The sequence below is a fragment of the Spea bombifrons genome, chromosome 6 (genome assembly GCF_027358695.1).
Source record: "Spea bombifrons isolate aSpeBom1 chromosome 6, aSpeBom1.2.pri, whole genome shotgun sequence".
Lineage (NCBI taxonomy): Eukaryota > Metazoa > Chordata > Amphibia > Anura > Pelobatidae > Spea > Spea bombifrons.
Window position 1 is genome coordinate 5993595 of NC_071092.1, and position 17837 is coordinate 6011431.

General features: G+C 41.6%; 1 protein-coding gene across 1 annotated transcript in view; it reads left to right on the forward strand.

Moving 5' to 3' along the window:
• The window catches only part of LOC128500326 (G-protein coupled receptor 22-like), a 62869-nt gene extending 45355 nt beyond the window's left edge, over window positions 1–17514 (forward strand). Inside the window, exons 2-3 of the mRNA XM_053469441.1 lie at window positions 7542–7702; window positions 15933–17514. Coding sequence (XP_053325416.1) covers window positions 15986–17278 — 1293 coding nt within the window. The 5' untranslated portion in view covers window positions 7542–7702; window positions 15933–15985 and the 3' untranslated portion in view covers window positions 17279–17514. The remainder of the gene's footprint in view (window positions 1–7541; window positions 7703–15932) is intronic.
• Window positions 17515–17837: the final 323 nt, after the last annotated feature.

A 17837-nucleotide genomic window follows, 5' to 3' on the forward strand; every position in this document is an offset into this window, starting at 1 on the left:
CCATTAAACTTCTCTTTTAAGGACCAAAAAATACTTTTTAGTTTAAATTCATCCTGGTATGGTCCCTACATGGTACTTAAGTCCATATCCATTGAGCCAGCCGTAGACGTACAACCCTGGGGTAAGGAATATGAAAGCAATAAATTGCAGTCTTTTTGTCATTAAAATGGTTTCCGGCTGGCAGAAGTCCACATGTTCGATTGATTAGCGTAGATGTTATTTTTTTATTCTTGCGGGCAGGGAATTCATTGTTCTGCAAGAATTATTCATTTACTAGGAGCAGATGTCTGGATATTACATGTTAGACAGGAGCATCAAGTCATGAGCTAATTAAATTAAGTGTAGTTCTGCTCTGAATGCCCTCTCTATGAATTGATACCGTGTGATGAATCTCTCGGCATGATATAAACCTGTTCCCATCGTAGTCTTTGCCCTGTCACCCTCTCCGTGTAGACAGGTCACATTGTAACATGGTAAGCAGAACACGCCATTGTGACAGATTCTTTGAGCAGGACACGCAGAGCTGGCCCTTTGCTGCCCCAAGGCATGTTCTTTCAGGACAGATTTGTGGAGAAAGAGAAGTGTTTCTCTCTTTCTCCGCGAATCTATCGACGTTATCCTGTCTTTTTGGTGCACTTCCACAAAATGTCGGAGCCCCGAAGAAAAGCCTCTCCTCCGTACCTCCAATCGGGGAGAGGGTGTGTCTCAAAGCCCTGCCCTTTTGTAAGCTAGCGGATGAAGAAAGAAGACTAGAAGAGAAGCGGATGAAGAAAGAAGACAGAAGAAAGAAGAACAAGAAGAGGCAAGAGAAGAAGCAGAGTTGTGGGAAAAGAGACAGGAACATGGGAGCAGTCGGTGGAGAAGGTAGGAAGACATTGAGAGAGAGAGCGTGAGAGAGAGCGTGAGAGAGAGCGTGAGTGAGAGAGAAAGAAAAAGGGAATTTGTTAATCCTGATATAACAATGGATGTGGGCGTGGTTTTGGGGGTCATGGTTTTAGTGGGGGGCACTATTTCATTCTTGGACACAGGACAATGTCTTGGGCTGACCCTGAGGACACGTATTGAGAAACTCATTGCATCTGCTCGTATATCTCATGGCTGGGAAGATGATTTTCAAAATCTCTGAAATTCAGAAATTTGTAGAAAAATAACCAGATGTTTGAACTGATTTAATTAAGGAGTAAATGTTCTTGTTTATTGTGCAGCAAACAAAAAATGCTAACTAAAAATAGGTTTTTGATCTGAATTCTTACATTAGTAAGGAAGGAAGTTTTAAAAAAAATTTTTTAAATGAATGTTGTTTTTTCCCAAAATATTTTTTTCATGTCGTTTTGACATTATTACCATCCTGGTGGGAAATTGTAGATGCTCATGTTCTGTTTACTGCACAGAATTTGTAAATGGCGGCTAGAAAAGGCTAGAAAATGTATCTTTTGCCTAAAAAAGGCCAGAATCTACATTAATCGGAGGAGCATTTTCAGAAACATAATCTTGGCAAATTCTCACGTAATTTATCTAGTCTACATCATGGGAAACCAAAGGTCGCTACTTAGAATTGTGTGAGCGTTACACAGCTAAATCAGCTCCTCACACCACTAACTGACCTTGGACGGCGGTCGTTGGGAAAAAAAAATAATGAACCGAGTGCCATGAAACCAGTCTGGATTGTAATTAGTGCGCAGTGGATTATGGGTAAACGTTTGGACAGACTTGAATGCTTTTGCACAGTTTTGAAAAAAAAAAATTAACCTTTTAAATCCAGAGGATTTAGAACACAGCAAACAAATAAGGTTCTATTCAATACCGCAGTAAGAGCGACCAATCTGGACCAATGAAGCCTTCCCAAAATAATTGGTTGGAAGACTTAATACTGTAAAATAATCTTTGATCTATACATTCACCAAGCACAGCGTATAAACTGTTTTAATGCATAGGTCAAAAAAGGCTTACAATCCAAATTACTTGGGAACTTCCCACGGCTGGCTACTTGGAGCGCTCTCTCTTTGGAGGGAGTGGCTTCATGAGGAGGCAGGGTTATTCAGATTTGCATAGGGCGGGGCTAGCCTTAAACAGCATTAAGCGGGAGTGAAAGTAAGTGGGGAGTGGGTGTGGCCAAAACCAGCCCGGAGAGTGAATTGACCCGGAGACCCGGGAAAACAGCTCTTCATCCGGAGACTCTGGGTCAAACCCAGAGAGAACCCAGGCATGCAAATCAGATTTTTATCCACTATTGCCCTAAAAGGTCCTCTTGGGGCAATATTCTAGATAACCATTACCCATGTTCTGCAAACGTGTTGGATCACTGTTGGGTGATGTGTGCCTCTTAGCATGATAACACATTTGATAAGTACATCTCCCAACATTTTAAATACTTAAAGAGAGACAGCTGTTTGTGAGAAAGATATTTTAATTACGCAGTTTAATTCATAAACCCATTTTCTGCTGTTTCTCTACACATCGTTGTGGCTTTTATGAATGATATCACATATTCTGTTTTATTCGCAGACTTTCACCAGATTTCACACCCGTCTGTGCCGTGTTAAATAATATTTATCGCTGCTGTGGCCCTGTTATAATAACTAAAAAAAAAAAAGGAAGGGCAAATTATTCCAGGCTCCGGTGCCGTGGAGGTGTAGCAGCTCCGGTATTCATTAGGAGGTTATTATTTTAACTTCTGGGGCATGAAAATCTACAGATTGTGAGATTCCGTTAAGACGCAGGAACTTCTGTTTCACTAAGGGGATTTCTCAGTAATTAGCAAGCACAGAGATGGTGGGGAGAGGGGACGCCGCTCGCTGCCAACAGAAATGCATCATTTATAACTTCACAGTTAACCCCTTCCGTACAATACTTCCGTGCCTCATGGCCTACATTCTCTATATTAACATACACAGGAACAGGTTTCACCGGGAGACTCTGGGTGAAGCACCGTTTCTCTGGGTCTCCGGGTCGTGGCCCAAAATCTCCAGGTCACAGGGGGTGGCGTTTAGATCTTTACTCCACTTACTGATTGGATTATTTTCCGTCCAATCGCAGCCGTCGGTGCCGCAGCGATACCGTCCACAAAGTTATGAATAATTTAGGAGTTCTGAATTATTTAGTAAAAATGATTTATGTTAATGTGCTTATGATTGGCTGTTAATTGCCGACAGGGCTCGCAAGAGATTCTATAGATAAAACAGAGAATTAAATAATGGTTTAAAACAACAAACCATATGTTTAGCAATAAAAAATAAAATAGATATATAATTACTGCGTGAATATTGCAGTATTCATCTCTTTTTAGATTGCCAGCTAATTAACTCTTTTGTGAGTAGACTTTCATTAGGGGAGACTTGTATATAATGGATAACCGTTGCCATGGATACGCAATACCTGTCACTCATCTGTGAGTTGTGGAAGTGTAGAGGGTGTCCAAGTATGCTGGGTGTGAAAATAGCATCCCTAACTACTGTCCTGTCAAGAAAATTCTAGGTTACACGTGGCGTCATCGTGTATGGTGGCCATCTTTCTTCATAGCCGAGATTCACTGGTAATTTTAATGATACCTTGGGTTTGGCCTTTTGGTCCTCTGACCATATGTGAAATAGAATCATTTGTTCTTTGTAAGAAGTCCTTAAAAAAACTGATAAATCACAAAAACAAAAAAAATTGGGAATTTTGGAAGGGTCGTTGTGTGATGCAATCATTTCCACCAATAAGATGGCTGGCAAGCATGTTCTTTAAGCTCTATGTACAATGCATCCATGTCATAAGCAACTTATAGATGTTCCAAAAACTAGCTCCATTCCATTGGCATGAGTTCTTCAGGCTTTGGTCAAATACAGTCCTCTAATTTGAACCAGCATGTTCCTACTGGAAAAAGAACCCTGTTGACCCACCACAACACGCTATCAAAGTAGGGGGTTAAAATTTTCCAAACATTTCCATGTCGCCGAGGTCCTTTTAAGATCATCACATCATCAGCCACCGGCTTTCATTTCTATAAAACTACTAAAAAATGAAGAAAACTTGTTTTCTTTTCTATTCAGTCATCTAGATTCTGTTACTAAGCATGCGGCAGCCTGGGAATGCTGATTGCTCGTTATTTCAAAATCATACTCCGAGCTGTGTGTGTTTTTTTTAAAAATTTATCATTCTTTGACGCCTTGTACATTCTCGGAGATTAAATCTCAGGCGTGTAGCTGGCGTTGTCATTTTAATGAGGCTAAAAGTTGGACCTTTTACGTTTGGCCATTAGAGACTGCCTGGCATTCATACAAAAATAAACCGATGTTCGTATGGTATCTGGCCACCATTGGCTCTTCCAATCAATTCCGCGACTCCGGAGAGTTGATCAGACGCAGAATATTCTGCATGAAACATCTCCGGTATCTCTTTTGTAAAGAAGATATTCGATTCCGAGTTTCCCTTTAGAGCCATCGCATTGTGTTGTGTTTGTGTAGCATTTATAAAGCAATCAAGTCATCCTGATGTTCTCTGCCGCTATGTAGTCAATTCTTTTTTTTTTTTTTAACGTTATTGTTCATGCCGTTCAATCTCATGGCGGTACTTATGAATTATGCAAATTCCGTGTTTGTTTTATTTCTTAAGAACACATTGTATAAATCATAGAACACTGAAGGAAGCTCCTGGGTAGGACTAGGACGTCTCAAACAGTTCCCAACGTTCTATTTTACATTGAGTTTCCAAATGTAATCAATTTCCGTTCTCGTTTGTGCCAAAGTCTCATAACATATACCTCGGTCATGCCATTTTTTAATTTTTTTAATTTATTTTTTGCTTTTTTTTTGGTAAATATATTTCTGGTGACTTTGCTTTGTAATCAAATTTCCCAATCTTTGACTATTAACAATATGAGGGGTGGGAAAAACGCATATAAACCGAAACCTTATTATATTTGTAGGTGAGAGAAGGGACATGCGAGAAGATTATTTGCTGTATCGGAAATAAAATAAACCACTTTTTTATGAAATAAACTTTACACTATTCCACTTGTTTGTTATATAGCAGTTGAATTCACATACTTTCACAAGCTTAGGGTCCTTCAAAGCTTTGAATTTAGGATGAAATACAAACCGTCGACCGATTGTGGAATATGGTGGCGCTATATAAAACAACAAATGAAAATAATAGTAATAATAATAATAATGATAATACAAAAATATATATTTTTAAATGTAACATTTTTGAATCAGCAGTAAATAGGCTGCATGGCAAGAAATTTGCCAACGTACTGCAAATGCATGTATTTTGGATTTTTTATGAGTAATATTTATTTATAGCTTCATCATTATCCCATCAGGTTATTGCTGGGAACGAGGGTATCTTCAGTACTCTGCTCTCCAATCAACCCCACTGGTAATTTTCAGACCCTTATTAAATAAAGACCCTTTTGATGTACACTTGGCTACATGGGGCAATATGGCCCGCTATACAACCGAGCTGCAGGTAGAAGGGCATTTCGTTCCTACCCATGCCATGTGCAAGGGATTTAAGTGATCAGAGCCTGGTGCCAATCTCCCGAGAGACATTCGGACGGACCTTTCTTACCTATCAAAAATGGATTTTTTTATTTTTGGATAATAAGTCCACTTAAGAGCATACTCCAAATGAGCTCACCTTGAGACTCAATAAATATTAACCCTTTAATAGCCCATAGTTAAGATTCTCTGTATTGACTTCCCAAAGATGCATTCATTAGAGTCCCTGACTTATTGGGAGTTCCAAGTATCATCAGATACAACAGAGGCACCTCCAGGTGGTATGACCCTGAGAATCTGCCCCTTCACCCTGAGACCCTGAGATTGGGTCAAGAACTCTGAGACTCTGGGCCAACCGCTGAGTGGTACTTTACACGCGCATGTTCTTGGTTCCAAGGCTTCTGTTGGACTCATTTGTTAGCCCCGTGGCAGCGAATGCTGTATAAAGCGTTCTCGTTTTCTCCCTGCTAATACAGCGCTGTCTGTCGTTTCCGTATTGAGCTGTAACGTTCTTAACCAGGCAAATCGTCTCCGCGAGATTAATATGGAAGAACTGTTAGCACAAGAAATTATTCGCTGGAATAGTTTCATTACAATCTTTGTCTTTGTTATATTTTTGTTTGTGATTTAATTACGCCGGCGTTTCGCTCTCTCGCTGGCGCGCTGGAGCAAGCGGAGCTCTCGGCGAGGTTACAAGAAAAAAAAAATGAAGATTAAGTGATTGTACCGGGAGGAATAATTTCATGCAAACTATAATTTAGTAATATGGGCTTGGAAGGAGCGGGTAACTTTATGACACTCAAGGTCTTACACAGGTGTTTATGTAGCAATTTATCATTTTATTTTAAATTACATTGTATCAGTTGTCCTCATCAATCTTCTTCATCGACACATTTAGGGATTTAGTACAGGAGGGAAGTTTAATTCCGAGGAGAACACAAAATTGATGATATTTGAATATGGCCCTATTACAAACATGAAAGGGATACCTTTATTTTTATTTGCCGCTGTCCCTTTAAAACACACAGGAGTTTTTTGTTGTTTTATTAATGAATAGCCAATCAGCTAAAGAGTAATCTTTTTGGATGAACCCATATCCAGTAGGAGGGGGGTTCTAGTAGCCAAACACGGGAAACACTTGGGGACCCTTTACTGGTCAGGGGGCTCCATGTTACTATTGAGATTAATTGCGCTATTTATGACACATATCATATATTTATTTAGTACACTTTGTATTTTTTACTCTTTATTATTATTATTATCATTATTATTATTAGCATTGGGATTTTATGGTTTAGCTCTTATAGTTTGCTGGTAAATTGAATAACGGTGATTATCTCTTGTATGGATTGTTAATTAGGGACCATAATTGTCTTTTATGGTGCCTTCGTTTTACAATCAACTACACTGATTACACTGAACTCGGCAGTTCCACCTGCTATATAGCTGCGCTATTCAAGGCGCGAAACGCGTTAACCTTACTGTTTCCCCCCCATCCTGATGGTGTCACTACACCTCGCTTCATATTAAAAGCACTTTGCTTAAATTATTCAGGGTGCGAGGTCTCTACATACTCTTGCTGATGGCTACGTGCACCAAAAAGACCCTCAACCTTCGTCAATTGGGTCCAAGACCGGGCATTGACCCTGACCTGCATATGCATTTTACATCATCTAGCACTTCCTACCAATATATTTTTATTATTATTAATGTATTTATTATTGTAAATCTCTTAAAAATGCTTAATGCTTCGGAATACTTTTAACTCCTGAGAAATAGATCTCAAGATGTCTAGTGACAAAGCTGGGGCTGCGGGACATGTTGCTTGGTGAAGTCGGAGGGGCCCGGGGCAATTTTTGCACCGTGGCCCTAGAAGCGTCCATCGTCACCATCATCATCATCAATTACTTTACAGTATTTCTCCTTCATCGTGAAAATGCGTTAATAGATGTGAATTGGAAGCGATATTGTGCTAGATCTTTGGATATGATCAGCCATGCGGAATGCTACGGAGAGCCGTTCATTCTCAAAGTTCCGTCTTGTGTTTGTATCTTAAAGGTTTCACGAATGAAGGCAGATACTGAAGTCCAGAGAAAGTCTTTTGCACGTCATCCGCCGGGGTTTCTGCTCCATGCCGCCCCCAATTGGCTGCCAGTATTTGCCACGGGTGGGTTAGACTGAGCGGGCAACTCAAACACTAACTCCCTCAACGGATTCAGGTAAGTCCAGGAGAGAGAAATAATTCCATATATCTCATTCTTGTAATGCATTCAGCACCAGGGCCAGCGTTCCAATTCAGCAGAGCAGCCGAAAGGATTATAAAGGGTTAAAGGGTTAAAGAGTAGAGAACTAGATTCGAGTCTTTTCTGGACAAATATGTCACATAGAACTCTCTTTTATAGAAATTTGAGGGGAGGTAGTGATATGTACCTACATATTTACCAAAATAATACATTTTACACAGTAAAAACAATAGAGGAGATATAGAGGGAAGAAATAAAAAGGCGGGATCTGAAAACAGGAAGTTAAGATTGCTGCTCCTAATGTATATACAATATATATATAATATTTTTATATACTTTATAGGTGTGTATATATACATATATATATATATATTATTATTATTATTATTTAATCTATATTATATGAGTTATATTATAAACTATAAAATGTAGGATTTGGGGAAAGTGAGTAAATTGCTCATTGGCTGCCTGTTGAGTAACATCGTTAGTTAGATTTTAATTAATTAGTTTCTATGGGACTCAAATCTCAAAGAAACGCGGTGTTGGCCATTCAAACCCATTATGCTTTCATGTACTTTGTATGTTTCACCGTTAACTGATAATTATTCCCTTAATGCTGTCGTATCACATTGCGGTGTATTTTATTTTCACGCACCTACCATTTTAAGGTTATTTATCCCTTTTTTTTAATCCATATTTAATCTTCTGTGATGCCATGCGTGCTGCTGCTTAGCAACGTGTTTAAATCCCATGGTTATCACTAAACGCTCCTTTATATTACTTTAGAGTTTTCAGGGCATTAGACTATATTGACTATTAAGCTAAATAATAATGGGTATTCATGCATTCCGGTGATCTCAGAGGATGCTCTGTAATGCACTGTGCATAGGCAGTATTTTTATGCTGGGACAGGCTGTCCCGGGAAATTTAGGACTGTTGGCAGGTATGCACAATGTCCAAAGGTATCGTCTGTTAACAGAGAAGAATATGGTTGACAGTGAGGGCAGTAAAGCTTGATAATGCACTGCCTATGATGTGAATGATTGGGGGTACAGTGGATGAATGAACTGGTTTGGAATTAAGCAATTGAGTTTATTTTATTCAAAATGTGGTGATACAGAGATTTATTTTTTTTGATTGCTCATAAAGCCACGATGTGGGAAGAATTGTCACGAGCTTGGAATGGGTTTTGCTTCATCTGGATCCATTCATTTAGGGATATAATGGAAAGACTGAACGTAATCCACGTTTTTCCAACCTTTCTAATTGTGTAAGTGTGTAACCAGGAAAGGGTTAACACCCCTGCAGAGAAAGTGTCAATTATAAGCTCTTTCCGACCAAGCCATAGGAGAACACCGGCCTTTCTCTGGATTTAGAGCTTAATAACCGTCTGCAAGGAGGTTCGGTTTTCTTGCTTTTATCTGAACATGAAAGCCAGAAGGATCCCTGGTGAGGGAATGAAAGGAAAGCGTTTCTGTCTCAGGCAGGAGCTGAAGCCGACCCCTCGCTGTGCACACGAAAAGATAGAAAACGCGAGGGGAGAGCGGTGTTTATGCCCAACACGTTGCATGCAGGAGATGGGATGTGTATCCAGGATTGTAGCAAAGGTCACGCTTGTTGTGCGTATAAAATATATCACAATAAAACTGTGTACACGGAAAGCGTGACGGTTGGTTGGGGTGGATGCCGTTATACTGGCTGACGTTGTGGTTCCTTTTAGGTAGAGGCTGGCGGTTTGATGTCTGCCCCGACGATTGCTTAGAAGCATATGTGAATAAATCTTTCTGGGTTTGGCATTTGGCACCGCCCCAATCCCTACCCAAGCTCCACCCACTCCAAACCCAATCCTTACCACATCCCCACCCCAGATCCACCCACTGGAATCCCAACTCCAGCTTCACCCACTGCTCACCCCAATCTGGACCACATCCCAACTCCACATCCACCCACTCCAGCCCCACCCACTCCCCACCACAAACCCTACCACATCCCCACTCCAGCTCCACCCACTCCCCACCACAATCCCTACCACATCCCCACTCCAGCTCCACCCACTCCTCACCCGAATCCTGATCACATCCCAACCCCAGATCCACCCACCTGGATTCCCACCCCAGCCCCACCCACTCCCCACCACAAACCCTACCACATCCCAACTCCACATCCACCCACTCCTCACCCGAATCCTGATCACATCCCAACCCCAGATCCACCCACCTGGATTCCCACTCCAGCCCCACCCACTCCCCACCACAATCCCTACCACATCCCCACTCCAGCTCCACCCACTCCTCACCCGAATCCTGATCACATCCCAACCCCAGATCCACCCACCTGGATCCCCACTCCAGCCACACACTCACCATCCCATTTACCCATTAATGTATATTGAGAGTTAGCCGGACATGGTAGTAACCCTAGTTCCCTGTCGCACAGGTAAGTGACATAAACCTAACCTAGCCCCATGAGTTTTTTTCTGATTTAGATGAAAATGTCCCCCACCGACCAAATTCATTTCATCTTTACTCCCAAGGCTATGTCACTGTGTATTAGTTTTTGAGCCCCTTACTGATTAATTTAATCTTTCTGGCTCTGCAATTTTTTGTTCACCTCCAGAAATTTATCGCGGGTACAATTCTGTTTTGTTTTTTTTTTAATATGGGAAACAATTCACCTGCCCATGGAGGACGCCGACAGACCGAAGAAGAGCTGGATCCTAAAGCATTGTGACAGCTCTTACCTGCAACAGGCAATGCTGTGTATCTCGGAATAGACTGACTAATGCGCCTCGCTCGAGTGTATCTCCCGTCTTTTGAGTGTCTCCGAAATTTAGGTCAGCCCTAATCCATGCTTAAAATCAAAGAAACAATATGCACCAAAGAGCTTTTACAAAGCCCGCAGCAATCGGTTGCTCATTCTGCATCGGTACTGAAAAGACAAGAAACATTTCTTTTTATGATTCACATTGCCTGTTTATGTGGACAATAGACATTAAACCTGAGCATGTGCAGGGCTATTTTGTAAAATAATTTATTTATCGCTATGTATTTTTAAGTAGGTCACAACCATGCTTATTTCGGAAGCCTTCAGGCACTGTCTTCACAGTAGAATATTTTTGGATCCTTAGGGATCTTTTCTCACTAGGGGTAGCAGGAAATAAGTAGCGCTTTTTGAACGTGTTATACCACATTTAGCCACACGGGGCACTAGAGACAAATTGCAAATAGATATTAAAGGGACAGTAACCTCTTTAATCTTTGCTTACATATGGATCAAGTATTTTTTATAGAACATCAAAACAATTTGTAAATGATCACGTCCGACCAGGTCCGGTTTTGTTGACACAGGAGCAGCAACCGAGATGTTCTATTCATGGAAGGTGGTACGGTCTGAGCATAAAGTTTGTCTATATATATGATTTTCAGAGAGGAGCCCAATAATATGTGTATCACTGCGGCAAAAAAAACAGGCCAAGCAGAATGGATCTGTCAAGTGACACTGAACAGCCAGAAGGCCCCCGAATCAAGTGACCTATTTTACAATCTCTGTCTGTGTTCCAGATTGCAAAGCAAAGACATATTTACCCTTCTCGTTGGATGTAATAATAGCGTGTGTTACTTTCTTCAGGACAAGCCAATGTATTTAGATATTGTATAGTAACCCTTAACGGGACAGGGTAGTCTCTTACAGCCCTATCAATTACCGCGGTGTCTCTTTAATAATGCAAGGTCATGAAGAATATCACTATATCATATCGTATATCAATATATCACATATATATATCAGTGATGCCCATTTGGAAGCAAAGGGGTACGTCTCATTGTACAGCGCTACTGAGTATGATGGCGCTATATAAACCAATAAATAATAATAATTTCATCTTGGCAAAGCAAATCACAGTTCTCATAGTCTGAGTGGCTAAAGTTAAATCAACTGAGCACAAGCAAATGAGTCCTTTGAGCCGTACTGGAACTATTTGAAGACATCAATGTGTTAAGTGGCACCCCTTCAATTTCTGTTAGTTATAATGTGTAAATAATTAAACAATGTATTATTACATTTGTATCACGGTTATGCAGTAAGCTGATTGGATAGATGCAATTAATGCAGGGACCTTTTTAACTGTAAAAATGACTTTGTTTTTTTACTTTAAAGATGCAGTTCCACTTAGACAAAAACAGAAATTCATGGCAAACATAAATTTTTAACTTTGTGAGCGACAGAGAGAAATCAAAAACCTTTTTAATTTTCTTTGACCTGAGACGAGATTGTCCGTGTCTTTTCAGTAATGGTCCCTGTTGGATTCTCTCCTCCGTTGCTTCTGTGCTAGATTCAGCCCGGCACAACCTGACAATCCTCTGAGCCTTTTACTGAAATGTGTAATCGTCTGTATCCGTCATAAGCTGCCCCAAGGATGACTTTCAATAATAGCGAGGTGATTGCGAAAAGTCCGCGGCCAAAAGACAAAGCTTTTAATGCAAAAAACATCAATATCCGCGCAGATCTACAACCACGTCTGACGGTAGCGGTGTCTGTCGTCTTATTAGCCCGGGGTAGTCTGGTCTAAAGGTACCGTGCGTTGTAAATGTTGCTGTACAGCAGTGAAGCTCGCTCTGGGTATATAGGTATTAACGCCATCCGGGAATGTTCTCGTTCGGTGTGAATGTTTGTGTTAGTGAATGCTATAAATTACGGGCATTCACACGCTCATGTCTAATGTGATGAGTTCATTTGTTATTTTGACACAAGAGAAGTCCAGGGGTATTTGGGATCAGTCCTCATGTATTTCCCCAGTTTTAGGTTTTCTTCTCATCCCCCACATAACACATCGTGATAAGTGCCTAAAGGTCCAGTCGTCTGTCTGACCTGGTCATTCCGGGACTGTTGGGAGCTATGGCCGCCATATAATCTGCTAAATATAGAAAATAAAACAAAAGAGTCACCAAAATGTTGCAGAGTCTGCATTGGGAAATAGTTATTCAGTCCATGAAGATTTGGATAGTGGTGCCACAGACTGATTTGGTGGTGTCCTTTGGCATTCGGAGAGTTAAATCCTATCTGTGTCTGTATTTGACCGTCTATAAGCATTCACAGGAATAGAATGCGCGCGCCCTGCGGATCTGCCTCCCTGCACCGCCATGGATCTGCTTGCTGAACCAGAGGGCACTTGAGTTGTCACTTCCAATTCCTTGAAGCGAAAGCTGAAAACTGTCTGCAAATATCTTTTTTTTTTTTTAGAGCGATTGCTTCAGGTGCTTCTGCAAAAGAGAGACGTCCCCGGCGCTCCATCAGACCGCACCTCAGCTCCCTGACAACTCTTTGGCTAGAATTGCGAAACGCGTGGTTTTCGTCGTCCTGATTCGCTATATTATTAAATATTTATAGCTGGATTGGATTTTGGGTTTACAAAGCTAACTGGGCAAACGACTACTTAATCAAAGCGGTCACGGGGGCGACAGATGCTTCCCGCGTCTCTCCAGACTCCTTAATCAGGTGTGTGTTTGTTACATTGTAGTCTGTGTATGGAATACGGTGAGAAATGGGGTAATTGGGGGCATAGAAGCCACTTACATGAGCCCCCACCTGCCACTTGCTGTTTTTAAAACACTATTATTTTTTTTTTCTCTTTTAATGAAAAATTTACATAGGAAAAAATAGAAGTAGAAAGAAATCATCTTCAAGTGGCAGAGCCTATAAAAGCCTATAAGTACTCCGTTAACAGCAGTGACAGCTGCAAGCCCTGACGAGGTTCTAATGGAGAGACGGGCCTTTTCATACGAGAGCATTGTGCCAAGCGTGGAAAGACAGAAGCTTATCAGCGTCTCTGTTGCCTTGCAATCCTTCTATTAATCCGGCGACTGTTTAAACAGAGATAAACTGAGTAGGCTGCTTCCTCTGGAAAACTTGGAGAAGACTGCGAAATGAGCCGATCGCGTGTGATAAAAATATTTCCGCGCCCGTGGGGATACTCAGAAGGATTAGGTCTAACCCTGAGCCTAACTTTGTTTTGCATTTGGTGGCAGTGAACATCGGGTGGTTTTGATATTGTAGGTTTCATTTTGTTATTATGTAGCATAGAGGTACAATATGTTTTGTAAAGTACTTTGCTGGAGTTTTTCGCCAACGTGCCCTGGGGTTTCCATAATTAGTTTAAGATTAGGACTTTTTGTGTTTGTTACAACGTTGCCAGGACCAAAAGTTGGCCTTCGGGTCACACCAATAATGCAAAGTTCTAAGATCCACTCCTATGATCAGAAACTCTTCTAAGTCCACAGAGGACCTCATTCATAATACACGCAATCTCCTTCGTGTATAAGAGGATGTTTATTAGTCTTAAACTTCAAGAACTTGACTTGGATCAGCAGCAATAAACAGATGTGGGAAAGGCTTTACTTGATGGACGCATGGCTTTTTCAGCCTATGTAACTATGTATCTATGTAACTATGTAACCTTCATGCACTGAGAAGATAATCCACCCAGATTCTGGGACCCTTCCCGTGATCAGTGATGTCGGTTCTTTCATTAGTGGCATAAACACAAGTGGACAACTAAAGCATCTTAATAGCTAAATAACATAACCCGGGAAACCTTCAATATACTCGGAGATCTTCATTAATAACTTTTAAAACGTTTACTCTTTGAGCGTTGGTTGAACGAGTAGATGTTCTCCAATTCTGAGTGGCTCCTATTCCATACTCAGCATATTCATTTATGGTATCCTTGATGGTTTTACTTTGAATCACATAATTATTCATCTATAGTCGGGTTCAGAAGGCATTATTTATTAGTTGGTATCATAGCTCCTGGTGCAGAGCAACCACTCAACCACCAAATGTTGTCTACTGGTTGTCACGGCTGTTTTTGTAACATTTTAAGAAGGTAGAACTGTCCAGGGTCCTCTTACTCAGAGGGACCCACATTTAATTTATTTAATGTAGGTGCCTCTGTTTGGAGCATATTTGGACCAGGTTAAATAATTTCGGGTGAAATAATAACAGAGCATGGGTATTAATAAAAATCCATCCCATCTAAACACTTGCTGGTACTATAAAGTGATGAGCTCCCGCTTGGCAGGTTTCTTGAGCAGCCTTTGTTAAGATGAAGAAACATTGTAATTAAAATGATATAGGAACCCGATAAACAACAATAACCAAACATTCCGAAAAAAGTGTCTAAACCATCAAGGTAAAAAGAACCCACCGGGAGTTAAAATCTTGAGGCTTCTAGGCTTAGAAGTCATAGCTAAACTTTGGGTTTGCCAAATCCAGTCCTTTGAACGGAATCCAAGTTTCAGTCTTGTCTCGGTGCAGAAGCAGAACGTGTCAGAAGTGACATATTCTGTTTTGTTATGTCACATGGGGTAAGAATTGGAAAGTATTTTTAGGATTTTAGAGATCACGAGGAGGAACACTATCAATGATGTTCTCTTCCAGCTCTCCAAATTCCGAACATCAAATACTGTCGGGCTTGGGCTCGTCTCTATCAGCAGATCCCGTAAAGGTTGGCACCAAATATTTCCGGCGTATTTTAATAGAACCTCATTGATTTACCTCTTCTTTGGCCATTAAAAATCAGTATAATGCCAAGAAATGTCTGGCTGCCTCAAAATGTCCAAGGAAGGTTGTCAGAGCCGGCAGGCGGCATTCTCCTTGGAGGATGAGTAATGCGTTTGTCAGAAGTTATATGTTTCTGTACAGAGCCGCAACTCACGCTACTAGAGATTTAGCTTTAAATTTACAACATCTGGCCATTCATCGTGTTCCCGATTCCTTAATCATCAAAACGCATTGTGAGCCTTGGCATAGCAATCACTTAGCCGGCATACAGCCTGCGCGAGATGATTCACTCCGCGGCGGCGCTGGAAAGATTCCCACGTGAAAACTAGTTTGTTTTTAGTCATCTGGTGTTCCTGCTGGATTCTCGATGCTGCGCATGTTCTTGGTCCAGATTTGTCTGTGATAATGAGGAAATCTAGTGACACAGCACACACACGCGCCACACTTGAAACTCAGCCCTCTGTGGATTATCCACTCAAATGTTAGCGGCGGACTTCCACTCAGTCTTATTGCACCCGAAAGTTGATGCATTCAGACGAGTTCAACTCTATTTTAAACTTGAATGAGGTTAATAAATACAGATTTCATGTATTCTTAGAAGAGTCCATTGCATATGTTCTAATTTCTTGTTTTTACCTTTGTCTCCTAGGGGAACCCACGGAAGACATTCCTAATTTGTAGGACTATGCAGACAACTTCAGGATGGTGTCAGCCAAGGAGACAGATATGTACGACGCCATCTTGGAAACTAACGATGGATCCAGCTCTGATCCTGGTTGGTACTTCCCATACCCATTGGGCTTCCAGGTTTCCCTCACCAGCTTCCTCATGCTGGAAATTGTTCTGGGTTTTAGCAGCAACCTGACAGTGCTGGTACTCTACTGCATGCAGTCAAACCTGGTGGATTCGGTCAGCAACATGGTGACGATGAACCTCCATGTTCTGGATATCATTATCTGTGTCATCTGTGTGCCTTTGACCATAGTCATCATTCTTATCCCCATAGAGCAAAACATTGCCCTCGTGTGCTGCTTCCACGAGGCATGCGTGACCTTCAGCAGCATTGCAACAGCCATTAACGTCCTTGTCATAAGCTTAGATCGCTATGACATCTCAGTTAGACCCGCTAACCGGGTGCTTACCCCTAGCAGAATGGTGCTGCTCTTATCCTGTGTCTGGTTCGTCTCTCTCATGGTTTTCTTCATACCGTTCTTTGAGGTAGAGTTTTTTGGGGACCCCGATCACATGGCTACTTGGCAGAACCGGACTTTGCTCTGCGTCAGCGTCAACGAGTATCATACAGAGCTGGGCATGTACTACCATCTGGTAATCCAAATTCCCATCTTCTTTGCAGCAGTGGCAGTTATGCTGGTCACCTACTCCAAAATCCTCCAAGCCCTTAACATTCGGATCGGAAACCATTTTAAGAGAAGCCAGCGCAGGAAAACCAAGAAACGGAAGAAACGGAAATCCTCCGACCAAAGCACTCTGGGAGAGACCAAAAGATTGGCTCCTCCCGCAGTAGTACAGAACCCGCCCATGAGGGTCCAAGCGTCCGTCTCAGTCATCATTGCATTGAGACGGGCTGTGAAACGTCACAGAGACCGTCGGGAACGTCAGAAACGTGTCTTCAGGATGTCCCTCATCATCATCACCACGTTCTTGCTGTGCTGGGCACCTATCTCCATTGTCAACCTCCTTATCCTCTGCCTGGGTCCCAGCGACCTTCTGGTCAAACTACGCATCTGTTTTATCACCATGGCCTATGGCACAACCATCTTCCACCCTCTCGTGTATGCATTTACCCGTCAGAAGTTCCGAAACGTTCTAAAGAACAAGATGAAGAAGAGGGTGGTATCAGTGCTGCAGGTAGACCCTGCTCCCGGGGGGACTGTTATACACAACTCTTGGATTGAGCCCAAAAAGGCTAGGAAGTCAAAGTTGGAATGCAGTGACGGGACGGACCGGTGCCTCACGGATGCAGTGAAGGAGTGACCCCTTCTTTGTCGGAGATGATCTATTATGGGCACACAACATGGTTTAGGGATAACATTGGATGCACTGTGCACAATTTTTTTAATTCTAAATATCCGCAAGCAATGACCATAAGCAGCGTATATTGTTGGTTATATTGATTACTGATAACAGAGTTCCAGTTAGAATGCACTGCCACGTAACCGTCATGACCAGGATTGGCACACATCCATTCATCCTGACCTGACTTGGATAGTAAAATCCGGGTGATCGGTGACGATCCTCTACTTACCAAGCAAACGTTGGATTTGTATCATTTTCTATGGCTTGCCTGGTCATCGAGATGGAAACATATAAGAGGAAACTGGAATTTGGAGATCAGAATCTCAATAGATTCTGCTGATAACGGGATCCGCTACTGGCTTTGAAAAACAAGGGGAGATGTGAGGAGCCCGGAAATAAACTGGGAAAATCTAGCAAAACCTGTATTTTTATACAATTCTATGTATTCCATTTTAATTCCAGCGTGACTGACGTTGTAAAAAAAAAAACAAAAAAAACTTTTTTTAGTAAAAATGAT